The 13,742-nt window shown below is 39.9% G+C and overlaps 6 protein-coding genes and 2 long non-coding RNA genes across 11 annotated transcripts; 4 read left to right on the forward strand and 4 right to left on the reverse strand.

Moving 5' to 3' along the window:
- Positions 1-2,352: 2,352 nt before the first annotated feature.
- On the forward strand, positions 2,353-6,338 carry AT1G74360 (Leucine-rich repeat protein kinase family protein). The gene is made up of 2 exons (NM_106096.4): positions 2,353-2,610; positions 2,903-6,338. Exons 1-2 carry the CDS (start codon positions 2,523-2,525, stop codon positions 6,133-6,135), a joined length of 3,321 nt encoding a protein of 1,106 aa, NP_565084.1. The 5' UTR covers positions 2,353-2,522; the 3' UTR covers positions 6,136-6,338.
- Positions 2,588-2,914, reverse strand: AT1G09437. The gene has a single exon (NR_139625.1). It is a non-coding gene; the product is annotated as an other RNA (long non-coding RNA).
- Positions 6,310-7,624, reverse strand: AT1G74370 (RING/U-box superfamily protein). Its single transcript, NM_106097.4, has 2 exons — positions 7,411-7,624; positions 6,310-7,254 (listed from the first exon to the last, which is right to left on the reverse strand). Exon 2 carries the CDS (start codon positions 7,207-7,209, stop codon positions 6,424-6,426), a length of 786 nt encoding a protein of 261 aa, NP_177577.1. The 5' UTR covers positions 7,210-7,254; positions 7,411-7,624; the 3' UTR covers positions 6,310-6,423.
- Positions 6,517-6,857, forward strand: AT1G09443. Its single transcript, NR_139626.1, has one exon. It is a non-coding gene; the product is annotated as an other RNA (long non-coding RNA).
- Positions 7,625-7,750: 126 nt separating the features above from the next.
- On the forward strand, positions 7,751-9,711 carry XXT5 (xyloglucan xylosyltransferase 5). Its single transcript, NM_106098.4, has one exon. The coding sequence runs from the start codon at positions 8,072-8,074 to the stop codon at positions 9,443-9,445; it is 1,374 nt and encodes a 457-aa protein (NP_177578.1). The 5' UTR covers positions 7,751-8,071; the 3' UTR covers positions 9,446-9,711.
- On the reverse strand, positions 8,949-9,194 carry AT1G74385 (uncharacterized protein; the record flags this gene model as incomplete). Its single annotated transcript, NM_001334643.1, has 1 exon — positions 8,949-9,194. One exon carries the CDS (start codon positions 9,192-9,194, stop codon positions 8,949-8,951), a length of 246 nt encoding a protein of 81 aa, NP_001322719.1.
- A 49-nt stretch (positions 9,712-9,760) lies between the features above and the next one.
- On the reverse strand, positions 9,761-12,178 carry AT1G74390 (Polynucleotidyl transferase, ribonuclease H-like superfamily protein). 4 transcript variants are annotated; one of them, NM_001334644.1, is made up of 7 exons: positions 11,762-12,103; positions 11,533-11,690; positions 11,383-11,429; positions 11,236-11,299; positions 10,318-11,039; positions 9,939-10,224; positions 9,761-9,796 (listed from the first exon to the last, which is right to left on the reverse strand). In NM_001334644.1, exons 1-6 carry the CDS (start codon positions 12,048-12,050, stop codon positions 9,984-9,986), a joined length of 1,521 nt encoding a protein of 506 aa, NP_001319380.1. In that variant the 5' UTR covers positions 12,051-12,103; the 3' UTR covers positions 9,761-9,796; positions 9,939-9,983. The 4 variants fall into 4 exon arrangements, with proteins under 4 accessions (NP_001319380.1, NP_177579.1, NP_001320995.1 ...); NM_106099.3 differs by having other exon boundaries at positions 9,761-10,224; positions 11,762-12,178; NM_001334645.1 differs by having other exon boundaries at positions 9,761-10,224; positions 11,533-12,178.
- AT1G74400 (Tetratricopeptide repeat (TPR)-like superfamily protein) lies at positions 12,150-13,614 on the forward strand. Its single transcript, NM_106100.2, has one exon. It carries the CDS (start codon positions 12,177-12,179, stop codon positions 13,563-13,565), a length of 1,389 nt encoding a protein of 462 aa, NP_177580.1. The 5' UTR covers positions 12,150-12,176; the 3' UTR covers positions 13,566-13,614.
- The last annotated feature ends 128 nt before the right edge of the window (positions 13,615-13,742 follow it).

Raw genomic sequence — 13,742 nt, forward strand, 5'->3', positions numbered from 1 at the left:
TTTTTTTTATAACAGACTTACAGGTAATTTAGTACGCAACAATGAGGCAGTTTCATTTACCATGAAAGCGCAAGAAAAAATATAGACAAAAATATCATTAAATGATAAATGATTAAATTAATAAATTCGTTAATTCAGTTTGATAATTAAGATAGAAACATGAGTGATCAGCTCTTCCTACGCGGTGGACCGACATCATCTACTTGTTCAATTGTTTATCAGTTTCCTATCAATTGACACTTTCTTATATGTAAAATGCGTTGCTTCATGCTTTGCTTATATTCATTCCCCCACGAATACAATAATATCTAATATTGAGCTACGTTTTAAGTTTACGTACCCCCTAAACCTCTAATTGTTTAAAAGGTTTCAAGGTTCAAGAACTCGGGTTTGGGTCGGATTAGAGCGAGTGGATATATTAGTACCTACAATATATACTTTCTCTTATTGGATCCAAAGCTATTTAATTTGGTGTCGTGCATGTGCAAGTTATTTTAGGTGATAATGTTGAATTTGACCAATGGAAACATCAAAACAACAAATGGGTACGCAGAGAAAAACCAAAACGCACAAACGACGTGGCTTTCAAGTGGCATGGACTTTTAAATTTCATAGCAAAATTTTCTTTTGTTTGGTCGCCTTAGTTGTTTGCCTTAGTTGTTTTGGCATGAACAATGTTGGCTCAATACCATTCACACGTCCTTAGTGTTGTTGAATGGACCATTGTTTTTTTATCGGAGGTTTCCTTTAGTTTTTTCTTTTCAACTGGTGGAAGTTAATAACTTTAAAATTGGTACCACTTTGATTTTTTTAGAATTTTGATCATTATGCATTCTAGTGTCAGAAGACACAACATGGATGCTTGAAACATATGTGGCAGAAGAGAGTGATTCAACTTCCTACTATGATTAGTTGAAGCTTGAAGCTACTACTGTATCTTTAAAGTAATAAAATTGAAGTTATAGAAATATGACTGTAGTTGATAAACATATAAGTAGACTATTTTTAAGATAAAAAATATTAGATGATTATCCTAAATCTTGTTGCATATCATCTATCAACAACTTTGAAAGTTTGATTTGTTTCTGAGTAATACTACTTTTTGCAGATTTTGTTTCTAATGACACAAAATATCATTTTAGCAATTAACTATAATTCCTTTTTTATATTGTTCTCTTTATGGAAGAGAATAGTAGCCTCTGAATTTTCTAATTCAAAAAAATATCAATGGTCTATCACGAAGTGTTATACTATTCAATTCAAAATTAATTGAATACTTAGACTAATCAAGGTAAAATAATACACGCATTTGACTCTTATCACGAAGAAAAAAAAAAGGTAAGAGAAAAATATTTATAACGGGAAAATAAATAACAAACAAAAGAAACGAATAAGATGAGATTTAATGATTAACAATGATTTAAAAAAAAAACATTGGTCAAAGCACGAAGTAAGTCAACTAGTGCCGTCCATATGAATCACATTGGACCCCACCATATACATGTATATTTTGTTAACCTCTTTTTAGTAAAATATCTTTAATTTTTTGAACATTTCAAAATGATGCCAATTTCTTCTCTTTAGTCGTCTAAAACTTAGTTAAATAACACTTTTAAATCTCTGGAGAAGCAAATATATCTTTTAATGCTACATAAGTCACATTCACCATATATTGTATGTAACGTAATTTTTAGATTTACATTATGCAAAAGTTTTATCTATTATCATAAACTTACCAACTCTGACACGAAGTCAAACTACTCTGGACCGGTCAACTTAGATGTCACAACTGCTCACCTAATTGTTGCCCTCGCGAGTTAACTTAAATAAAGTAATCTAATTTTATGGTTTTTTTAACCAAATCACACGATTAAAATTTCTAAACTCACACATACTTCAATATATATAAGTTCAAACTGTCAAAATTTATTAAATGTTACCCACTAGGATAAGTTCTTGAGTGCGCAAGTGGTACCGTACAAATTAAAAGAAAAGCTAATGGTGAATCAAAAACAATATTTGTAATTGTTTACTTTTTCTAAGGAGAACTAAAATGAGTTATGGTTTAGTTTTAGTCATATGAGACTCATCTAGTCGATAAAACATCAATTTTGTTTTTGTTCTAAACGACTTCAAAGTTCAATTTTTGAAATATTCAACAAATGCGGTATTTTTCCTTAAGAAATTTTTGATAAAGACTAGTAACGTAATATATACGTTTATACGGGTCAAAATTAGCATAATATGATGACTCAATTTCACCTTTTTGTAATTAATTTTTGTGTTTGAGGAAAAGTCTAATAAATAGGAATAAATCTGTGTGATGTTCAAAGTTTTTCAGTTGCTTGGTCTACGTGCGGGCTGCTTTGTGTTTTTTTCCAACTTCTCTTTTTCTCAAATCTCTTTCCACACATGAATTTCCATGAAATTCATCTTCTTCCCCGATAATTTCCACATCTTCTCGAGGAACATCGCAGAGGACAGTAAAGAAGCAAACCAAGAAGACCAAGTGGAGGAGGACGATGACTATGGTGACGCGTGTGATCATGACGGATGATGATTCTCAGTCACTTTGCTTTCTTTGTTTCTTACTCTTCTTTTTCATCACTGGTAATTTCTTCTCTTCTTCTGTTGTTTGAATTTGAGTTTCGTTGAGAGTTTTTGGGAATTGTAATGTCTTCTCTTCTTGAGTATGAGTTTTGGGTTTCTGTTTCTTTCACGTTTCCTTCAAATGGGTTCAGGGTTTTAAAATTTGACGTGATTTTTTGGGGGTTTCATTGCTTTCATCAATTCAAGGTTTTACATTGTACGTAAATGAATCGCAAAGTTTTAATTTTTACTCTGTTTGATGTCGTTGATGAGTATTTTAGCTGAGTTTTTTGATGTTTTTCTTCTATGGCAGCTATAGCAGTGGCTGGAGATTCTCTGGACAGTGATAGAGAAGTCTTGTTAAGCCTAAAATCGTACCTTGAATCACGGAACCCACAGAACCGAGGACTATACACGGAATGGAAAATGGAGAACCAAGATGTTGTGTGTCAATGGCCTGGAATCATATGTACACCTCAGAGAAGTAGAGTTACAGGGATCAATCTAACTGATTCCACCATTTCAGGTCCTCTATTCAAGAACTTCTCCGCTTTAACGGAGCTCACATATCTCGATTTATCAAGGAATACGATCGAAGGGGAGATTCCAGATGACTTGAGCCGTTGTCACAACTTAAAGCATCTGAATCTTTCTCATAATATCCTTGAAGGAGAGCTAAGTTTACCCGGGTTGTCAAATCTTGAGGTTCTTGATCTTTCGTTGAATAGGATTACGGGTGATATTCAGTCTAGCTTCCCATTGTTCTGCAACAGTTTGGTTGTTGCAAATCTGTCGACCAACAACTTTACTGGAAGAATCGATGACATCTTCAACGGGTGTAGGAATCTCAAGTATGTTGACTTCAGTTCCAATAGATTCAGTGGAGAAGTGTGGACTGGTTTTGGGAGGCTGGTCGAGTTTTCAGTTGCTGATAATCATCTCTCCGGGAATATCTCTGCTTCAATGTTCAGGGGGAACTGTACTTTGCAAATGTTGGATTTGTCTGGGAACGCTTTTGGTGGGGAATTTCCAGGCCAAGTTTCGAATTGCCAGAATCTAAATGTACTGAATCTTTGGGGAAACAAGTTCACAGGGAACATTCCAGCTGAGATTGGTTCCATATCCTCTCTCAAAGGTTTGTACTTGGGGAATAATACATTTTCTCGAGACATACCGGAAACTCTCCTGAACTTGACCAACTTGGTGTTTCTGGATTTGAGCAGAAACAAATTTGGAGGAGACATTCAAGAAATCTTTGGGAGATTCACGCAAGTAAAGTATCTAGTCTTGCATGCAAACTCATACGTAGGAGGCATCAATTCTTCCAACATCCTCAAGTTACCCAATCTTTCAAGGCTAGATTTGGGCTACAACAATTTCTCGGGACAGTTACCTACTGAAATTTCTCAGATACAGAGTTTGAAGTTCTTGATTCTTGCTTATAATAACTTCAGTGGCGATATACCACAGGAGTATGGGAACATGCCGGGGCTTCAAGCACTTGATCTCTCCTTTAACAAGCTGACCGGTTCGATACCAGCTTCATTTGGGAAATTGACCTCTCTTTTGTGGCTAATGCTTGCAAACAACTCTCTATCAGGAGAAATCCCTCGAGAGATTGGCAACTGCACAAGCCTTTTGTGGTTTAACGTGGCAAACAACCAGCTCTCTGGTAGATTCCATCCTGAATTGACTAGAATGGGGAGTAATCCTTCTCCAACATTTGAAGTGAATAGGCAAAACAAAGACAAGATAATTGCTGGTTCTGGTGAATGCTTGGCGATGAAGAGATGGATTCCAGCGGAGTTCCCTCCGTTCAACTTTGTATACGCAATTCTAACCAAAAAGAGTTGCAGAAGCCTATGGGACCATGTTCTCAAAGGGTACGGTCTCTTTCCTGTCTGTTCTGCTGGTTCCACGGTACGCACGCTTAAAATTTCAGCCTATCTTCAGCTCAGTGGAAATAAGTTTTCAGGTGAGATTCCTGCAAGCATCTCTCAGATGGACAGGCTGAGCACACTACATTTGGGTTTCAATGAGTTTGAGGGGAAACTGCCTCCAGAGATAGGACAATTGCCTCTTGCATTCCTCAACCTTACTCGAAACAATTTCTCGGGCGAGATTCCTCAAGAAATCGGAAATCTGAAGTGCCTGCAGAATCTTGATCTGTCTTTCAACAATTTCTCTGGAAACTTTCCAACGAGTTTGAATGACTTGAATGAGCTGAGTAAGTTCAACATCTCATATAACCCTTTCATTTCTGGCGCGATACCAACAACAGGACAAGTAGCAACCTTTGACAAAGACTCCTTTCTTGGAAATCCGCTGCTGCGGTTTCCTAGTTTCTTCAACCAATCAGGGAACAACACGAGGAAGATTTCCAACCAAGTCCTAGGAAACAGGCCAAGAACTCTTCTTTTGATTTGGATTTCCTTGGCTCTTGCATTGGCGTTTATTGCATGTTTAGTGGTATCAGGTATTGTACTTATGGTTGTTAAGGCTTCAAGGGAAGCAGAAATCGATCTCTTAGATGGGTCGAAAACCAGACATGACATGACTTCCAGTTCAGGTGGATCATCGCCATGGCTATCAGGAAAAATCAAGGTCATTCGCTTAGACAAATCAACTTTCACATACGCTGACATTCTGAAAGCAACCAGTAACTTCTCTGAGGAGAGAGTGGTAGGTAGGGGAGGCTATGGAACTGTTTACAGAGGCGTATTGCCTGATGGAAGAGAAGTTGCAGTCAAGAAGCTTCAGAGGGAAGGCACAGAAGCAGAGAAAGAGTTCAGAGCTGAAATGGAAGTTCTAAGTGCCAACGCATTTGGAGATTGGGCACATCCGAACCTCGTGAGGCTATATGGATGGTGCCTAGATGGGTCAGAGAAAATCTTGGTGCACGAATACATGGGAGGCGGGAGCTTAGAGGAGCTCATCACAGACAAAACAAAACTTCAATGGAAGAAACGTATTGATATAGCCACAGATGTAGCAAGGGGATTAGTGTTTTTACACCACGAATGCTACCCTTCCATCGTTCACAGAGACGTCAAAGCCAGTAACGTTCTTTTGGATAAACACGGGAATGCGAGAGTGACGGATTTTGGACTAGCAAGACTCTTAAATGTAGGAGATAGCCATGTGAGCACAGTGATTGCAGGCACAATCGGGTATGTAGCTCCCGAGTATGGACAAACTTGGCAAGCCACCACAAGAGGAGATGTTTACAGCTACGGAGTATTGACCATGGAACTCGCGACGGGTAGAAGAGCTGTTGATGGAGGAGAAGAGTGTTTGGTCGAATGGGCAAGACGTGTAATGACAGGTAACATGACAGCCAAAGGTTCACCAATAACCCTGTCAGGGACCAAACCAGGGAACGGAGCTGAGCAAATGACTGAGCTACTAAAGATTGGTGTGAAGTGTACAGCTGATCATCCTCAGGCAAGACCAAACATGAAAGAAGTTCTAGCTATGTTGGTTAAGATATCCGGTAAAGCAGAGCTCTTCAATGGCTTATCTTCACAAGGTTACATAGAAATGTAAAAATCTTTCTTTCTTTTCTTCTTTCAGATTTATTATACAGAACAACAGAGTTTTCTTCTTCACCATTTTTCGTTTCATTGTTTCTGATTCTTCTTGTACACAGAACCTCATTGTTATCAGACAGATAGGGATAGAGAAAGGTAGTTTTGTTCGCAATGTACAGAGACACAATCTGAAAATAAAGATCTTCTCTTCTTCTTGTCTATATTGAGTGTAAACAACGTTGGCTCTATCTCGTGTTTCTTACAAGTCAGGAAACATACAGGAAGAAAGAAACAGTACAATGAGTCAGGTTGCAATCTCTCTGATCAGCCAGTTTAAGCTCGGGAAGGCAAAATAAAGGACGAGAAACGACGGGACAGCCAAAGCAAACGTAACAAAGAAATAAACCCCGAGAACTGCAGCACTCACAGGGATTGCATATAAAGCCATCAACAGGAATATGACTACCAGAGGAAACTTAGCCAACAAATGAGCAACAAGAGCCATTGACTTACGTACCGAGTCATGGAGCCTCCCAGTTCTGAAGAATCCTCTGGTCACACCATTCCACCAGCTGCGATTGTCCAGCAACCCTTCATCACCCAAGGCGGTATTACTCACTCCATCACACCTATTTCTCAAGTCTCTCTGCCCTGAAGCAACCCTTTTGTTGTCGCTGGGTGCCTCCGATCTGGAGCCATTCATGCTTTCTACCATCCACAGAAGGTAAAAGTTCTTGGAAGGAAATCTGATGGTTCCATTGCAAACCAGCCTTAAAGAGAGAATATTGCACCAAGGGCAAGCAACGAAGAAGGGAAGCTGGAATGGTAAAGCAGAGGATTTGATGACAATGGCACGTTGAAGCCCTAAGAGACAGTACTTGCAGATTGTATGACCACACCATAAGACATAAGGTACATTCTCAACAACGTTGAATGATTCCCAGCAAATGGGACACTCCAATTTTTCTTCCTTTGTTGTCTTTCTTCCATCTCCTGATCTATCTAAAGTAGCTCTTCTTGGTTTTGTAGCAGCTTCTTCTCCCTTCGATATAAAACCTTCTCTGATCGATTTTGAAGCTAAATTCCACATAGCAATGGAGGGATCCACAAAGATAATCACTTTGAATCTTTCTCTCTGCAACAAGAAAATCACACACACATACACTACATAATCAGATATGAGATTTACAATCCAACCCCCAAAGATTGGACCGAGAACATACAAAAAGTAACGAACTTGATGAAACCCAAGAAATCATTAACAGAATTACAGAAAACGAAATACACTTACAAGAGTTTATCCGGTCATGAAGATGAAGATCATTGCAAAAACAAAAAATGCAACAGCTACGTCGTTGAGTTATATAATATCTCCGAAGCTCTGATGTAACCAGCGAGAAGAAAACCGGCTGAAAAAGAGACACGCGTCGTAAAACATGGTGACTCTGAAACGCCTTTCAATGTTTCCGCCGCCCCCACCGATTTCCTCACCTTATCCGTTTCTGTTTTCAGGTTTAACTACCAAAACGCATCGTTTCACTATACCGCCAAAATTAAACTACCGGTTTAGTTCCGTAATTTTCTATTACCGAAATCGGTTAAAGTAAAATAGTAGTTGTCGGTGAGAGTGAGCTGTACGCGTTTCTTCTTCTCCTTGTGCGCTTTCTGGATCGAACGAAGCATTTTCCTCCGACAATATATTTTTAAGTAATGACAATGTTTCCGCATTATTGGGTTTAATTCCATTTTTAAATTAGGGTTCTTCAGATCGACAAATCTTTCTCTTTCTCTTTCCCCGATCGGAATCATGCTAAAGATCTGAACTTTTTCTCAGATCCGTGAATAAGTAAGTACGGAGAGACAGAAACATACTCAGACTGATCTGAGGAAAACAAAGTTGATGGTCGCAAACCTGTAAGTGAAATCTATAGAGAGAGACGTTGAAGAAGAAAATGGGTCAAGATGGTTCGCCGGCGCATAAAAGACCATCCGGAAGCGGCGGAGGACTTCCGACGACGACGTTAACCAACGGTGGAGGAAGAGGTGGTCGTGGTGGTTTGTTACCTCGAGGTAGACAGATGCAGAAGACGTTTAACAACATCAAGATCACAATTCTCTGTGGTTTCGTCACAATTCTCGTCTTACGTGGCACTATCGGTGTTGGTAACCTAGGAAGCTCAAGCGCCGATGCAGTTAACCAGAACATCATTGAGGAGACTAACCGGATTCTAGCTGAGATCCGATCTGATTCGGATCCAACCGACTTGGATGAGCCTCAGGAAGGTGATATGAATCCCAATGCGACGTATGTTCTAGGTCCTAAGATCACGGATTGGGATAGTCAACGTAAGGTATGGTTGAATCAGAATCCTGAGTTTCCTAGTACTGTCAATGGCAAAGCTCGAATCTTGCTTTTAACAGGATCTCCTCCTAAGCCTTGTGATAACCCCATTGGTGATCATTATCTTTTGAAATCTGTGAAGAACAAGATTGATTATTGTAGGCTTCATGGAATTGAGATTGTGTATAACATGGCTCATTTGGATAAGGAACTCGCTGGCTATTGGGCAAAATTACCAATGATTAGGAGGTTGATGTTGTCTCATCCAGAAGTTGAGTGGATCTGGTGGATGGATAGTGATGCTTTGTTCACTGATATACTGTTTCAGATCCCTTTGGCTAGGTATCAGAAGCATAATCTAGTGATTCATGGTTATCCGGACTTGTTGTTCGATCAGAAGTCGTGGATTGCTTTGAACACAGGTAGTTTTCTGCTGAGGAATTGTCAGTGGTCGTTGGATTTGTTAGATGCTTGGGCGCCTATGGGACCTAAAGGGCCAATTCGTGATGAGGCCGGGAAGGTATTGACGGCTTATCTGAAAGGTAGACCAGCTTTTGAGGCAGATGATCAGTCAGCATTGATCTATCTCCTGCTTTCTCAGAAAGATACATGGATGGAGAAAGTGTTTGTGGAGAATCAATACTATTTGCACGGGTTTTGGGAAGGTTTGGTTGATAGGTATGAGGAGATGATAGAGAAGTATCACCCGGGATTGGGTGATGAGAGATGGCCATTTGTGACCCATTTCGTTGGGTGTAAACCGTGTGGTAGCTATGCTGATTATGCAGTCGAGAGGTGCTTGAAGAGTATGGAGAGGGCCTTTAATTTTGCAGACAATCAAGTGCTCAAGCTGTATGGTTTTAGCCATAGGGGATTGTTGAGCCCCAAGATTAAGAGGATCAGAAATGAGACAGTCTCTCCTTTGGAGTTTGTAGACAAGTTTGATATTCGCAGAACGCCAGTGGAAACCAAACCACAGAACTAGAGGAACACAAGGAGAGGATAGGCTCAGCTCTCATGAGATTGTGGACACGTATAGGTAAATTATATGACACTCACAAATGCAAAGCAAATTTGTTTGCCTGTACTTGCTACTTTACTGTTTCTTCTGCTTCTCTTTTTTTTGTTTGTTGTTGTTGCAAGAATATTTTAGATGCAAATTCTTTTTCCATAGATGTTTTTGTGTTTTCTTCAGTCAAATATATGGAGAAATTTCATACTTTGTTATTGCTCGTGACTGCTATATTCAAGTTTCAGACACTTGAACTCGTTGGCAAACTAACGTCGGAAGAAATGTTTAGAGAATCCATAATATTAGACTGTGGAATAAGGATGCCTGTTACATTGAACGATACAAGACAGATCATTTAACATACTAATTTCCTTCTTCGTAGCTACAAATCGCTCACGAGTTAGTATAGACTAAGTTCCTTAATATTACATGCATCTACAAGATGGGAATGACCAGAAGTGCTCACCGACTGACCAGGAATAGACAGATTAATGATTCATCCTCAGCTAGATCACTTTTTCAGGAGGATCACCAACTTTTTGACTGCTAGACGTATCCCTGCCATTTGCTGATAACTGTAAGGCTCGAGTGAGAAGAATGCATCAACCAGAGTACCGGGAAGTAATGCTGACTCAAGCTTTTCCAAGTTATCGCTACTGACATCGAGCTTTTGATTGGTTCCCAAAGGTTCTTCTTTTTGATATACCTGCGTTCCACACAGGGTATCATCTCCGTTGGATTCTGAGCTTATACTGTCAACCAGATAAGAATGGGATCAGAGGTTAGGGACTCTCAATGGATTCATTATCATATGTAAAAGATTTAAGAGAGAGTTGAATACTTACTGCAGTCTGGCTGTGGGATAGTTGGCAAAGCCTTCTTTCCTTATAACAGTGGGTCTCCAATCTGAGTTTGTGCTTGAGTCAGTTGGTAAGTTGTGCGCAGCAGCATCAACTGCGTCCAAGATCTTGCATAGATCAAGAGGGGCGTCAACAATAATATTCAACTTTGGACGACCTGCATGATCCACAAACTTCCGGCTTATTCCGAACCGAACTTTCAAGCTATGCCAACACAGATGCAGAGGGGTGTCGTTGTGAAATAGCTTCATTCTCAAGCTCCCACGATAAAACGGGACAAGACTTGCCCTGATGCTAGAAACAGATACTTCATTAACACCCAAAAATGATTCATCTTTGGCATCGGAATCGGGTGATGGAGGTGATTCATCCTGCTGTCTTACAGTTTTCGCTTCTTCTGCAGCATCCGTCTGAAGAGTTCCAATACGTAGTTTACCTATTAAAGTGGTTATATCAATTGGATCTTCTATATCATAACTTGATGCATCACTTTCTGAGCATTCCGTAAGAAGAGAAACGATGGGATGGTTTTTGACGATTGTGGCGTCCACGGAAGAGGAACTCGGATCAGTTTTAGGACTCGAGGAGGAAGAAGTCGAGCTTTCTCTGACTCCATTAGCCACTAACTTCCCATTACTTCGTGTTCTGGGACTTTTTCGTGGGGAAAACCAGCTCATGTCTGTAAGAATGTCAGGAACACTGGACTCCTGTAAACACCAAGTACTTAAGCTCAGTGATTTTCTGTTATCATGTCATATGACAAAGTATACTGCAGTCTTGCAGATCATGTTCAGGGCTTGGAAAAGTTCTGGTCTGCGAAGAAACATGGACACAATTTTTGCAAACTATAATCCTAAAAGTTACAGTTTATCACTTATTCAAGAAATGAGAAGACATCATTACCAGAAACAAGACGGTTGCACAGTACTTGACAACTTCAAGATTCATCCGGACATCATCTAAGCTCCTGGTGAATCATATCCATTGTTTAGTCCCATATTGAAACAACTGTTGAATCGCTAAAAGGCTCAGGGCATCGTTTAGATTTACCTGTGAGCTTGATCTCCTAGCCCGAAGTATGTAGCAAGTGATGCCATCTACATTAGTTAAAAGGAGTAAACTTTAGCAACTCTGATGTGAATCTAACAAGAAAGCTACAGGCATTGAGGTTTATCATTGAGAATCGGGAAAAAGAGAGACCTTCATGTCACCAGCTCTCTTCCCAAACTTCTGAGACAACAATGAAAGCGAATCAATTGTAGCTTTCGGCTCTGGCGGAGAGAGACCAATTTCTGCAAATGCTTCTCTTATTCTTACACAATCGAATCGAATTATGTTATGTCCCGCCCAAATTCGTCCTACAAAAACACCAAAATCAACACTTTTAGCTTCGTGAGAAAGAAAGCGAGGAAGAGAGAGAATCCCTTACCGTGAAGAATGTCATAGACCTTATCGGCGATTTCAGAGAATGTATGTGCAGAGAGAACTCCGTCGCGCGTAATGCCGCTACGTCGCTTTGTGAGCGTAGAGATTAAGGAAAGATCAGTAGGTCGAACCAAAGTGGAGTAACTATAGAGCTCCTCTAGCCTCCTTGGGCAAACTAAGATGGCCCCAAACTCCAAAATCGCGAAAGGCTCCCCTGATTTGGTCGGAACCGCCGTCTCAAGGTCGAAAAACGCTATCTCGCTTCTCTCATCGCCGCCCAGACTCGAAGCCATTGTTGAAAAGTGAAAACTGATAGAAAGAAGGAGAAGCTAATAGGTGGGTTTTAAAGCGAATGAGCTTCACGCGCCACGTCCTCTTTTTACGGAAAAAATCTAAACTTTGAGAGACGCAACTGTAGAATGAGGTTTATCTTGCGTCATCTGCATTCACTTGGAGTGATCAACAAATTTGATTCCTTTCTTCTACATTTTCACACCAAATCGCTTAAATCTAACCACACTTTGAAGCAATATCTTGAATCTGGGGAACCAATCAAAGCTCTTTTAGATTTCCGGCACCGATTCAGACAAAGTCCTAGTTTTGTTGACAGTTTTTCTGTTTTGTTTGCCATTAAAGTTTCGTCAGCTCAGAAAGCTTCCTCACTTGATGGTAGACAGATCCACGCTCTTGTAAGAAAACTAGGTTTCAATGCCGTTATTCAAATTCAAACATCTTTAGTGGGATTCTACTCTTCCGTGGGTGATGTCGATTATGCACGCCAAGTGTTCGACGAAACGCCTGAGAAACAGAACATTGTCTTGTGGACAGCGATGATTTCAGCTTACACTGAGAATGAGAACTCTGTGGAAGCTATTGAGCTGTTTAAACGAATGGAAGCGGAAAAGATCGAACTTGATGGAGTGATTGTGACTGTGGCTTTATCAGCTTGTGCTGATCTCGGGGCGGTGCAGATGGGAGAAGAGATTTATTCGCGTAGTATCAAGAGAAAACGAAGATTGGCTATGGATTTAACTCTGAGAAATTCACTTCTTAACATGTACGTGAAATCTGGGGAAACTGAGAAAGCTAGGAAACTCTTTGATGAAAGTATGAGAAAAGATGTGACTACTTACACATCTATGATCTTCGGGTATGCTTTAAACGGTCAAGCTCAAGAATCTTTAGAACTCTTCAAGAAAATGAAGACGATTGATCAGAGCCAAGATACTGTCATTACTCCAAATGATGTGACTTTCATCGGCGTCTTGATGGCTTGTAGTCACAGTGGCTTAGTAGAAGAAGGAAAACGACATTTCAAGAGCATGATTATGGATTACAATCTGAAACCTAGAGAAGCTCATTTCGGATGTATGGTGGATTTGTTTTGTCGGTCAGGTCATTTGAAAGATGCTCACGAGTTCATCAATCAGATGCCGATAAAGCCAAACACAGTGATATGGAGAACACTGCTAGGCGCTTGCAGTCTTCACGGGAATGTTGAGCTCGGAGAAGAAGTTCAGAGACGGATCTTTGAGTTAGATCGTGATCATGTCGGAGATTATGTTGCGTTGTCAAATATCTACGCTTCAAAAGGAATGTGGGATGAGAAATCAAAGATGAGGGATCGTGTGAGGAAGAGAAGAATGCCTGGTAAAAGCTGGATTGAACTCGGAAGCATTATCAATGAGTTTGTCTCAGGACCTGATAATAACGATGAGCAGCTGATGATGGGAGAGATTAGTGAGGTTTTGAGATGTTTAGTTTCTTGTATGACAAGTTTTGATTGTGTAATAGGGAAAAAAATGTAGACCAAAAGAGTCTAGTGGAAGTTAATCAAAGCCCACTTGTAGGAGCCTGTGGCCCAACAAATTAAATCAAAATTGATAACTTAAATAATTTTAAGTTTTCACTTTTATCAAAAAGGGGCCTGGGAAAAAAACAAATATCAAAGAAAGCCCAAAAAAGACGGAGAAATCAGATTTTTT

Source organism: Arabidopsis thaliana, assembly GCF_000001735.4.
Source record: "Arabidopsis thaliana chromosome 1 sequence".
NCBI classification, from domain to species: domain Eukaryota; kingdom Viridiplantae; phylum Streptophyta; class Magnoliopsida; order Brassicales; family Brassicaceae; genus Arabidopsis; species Arabidopsis thaliana.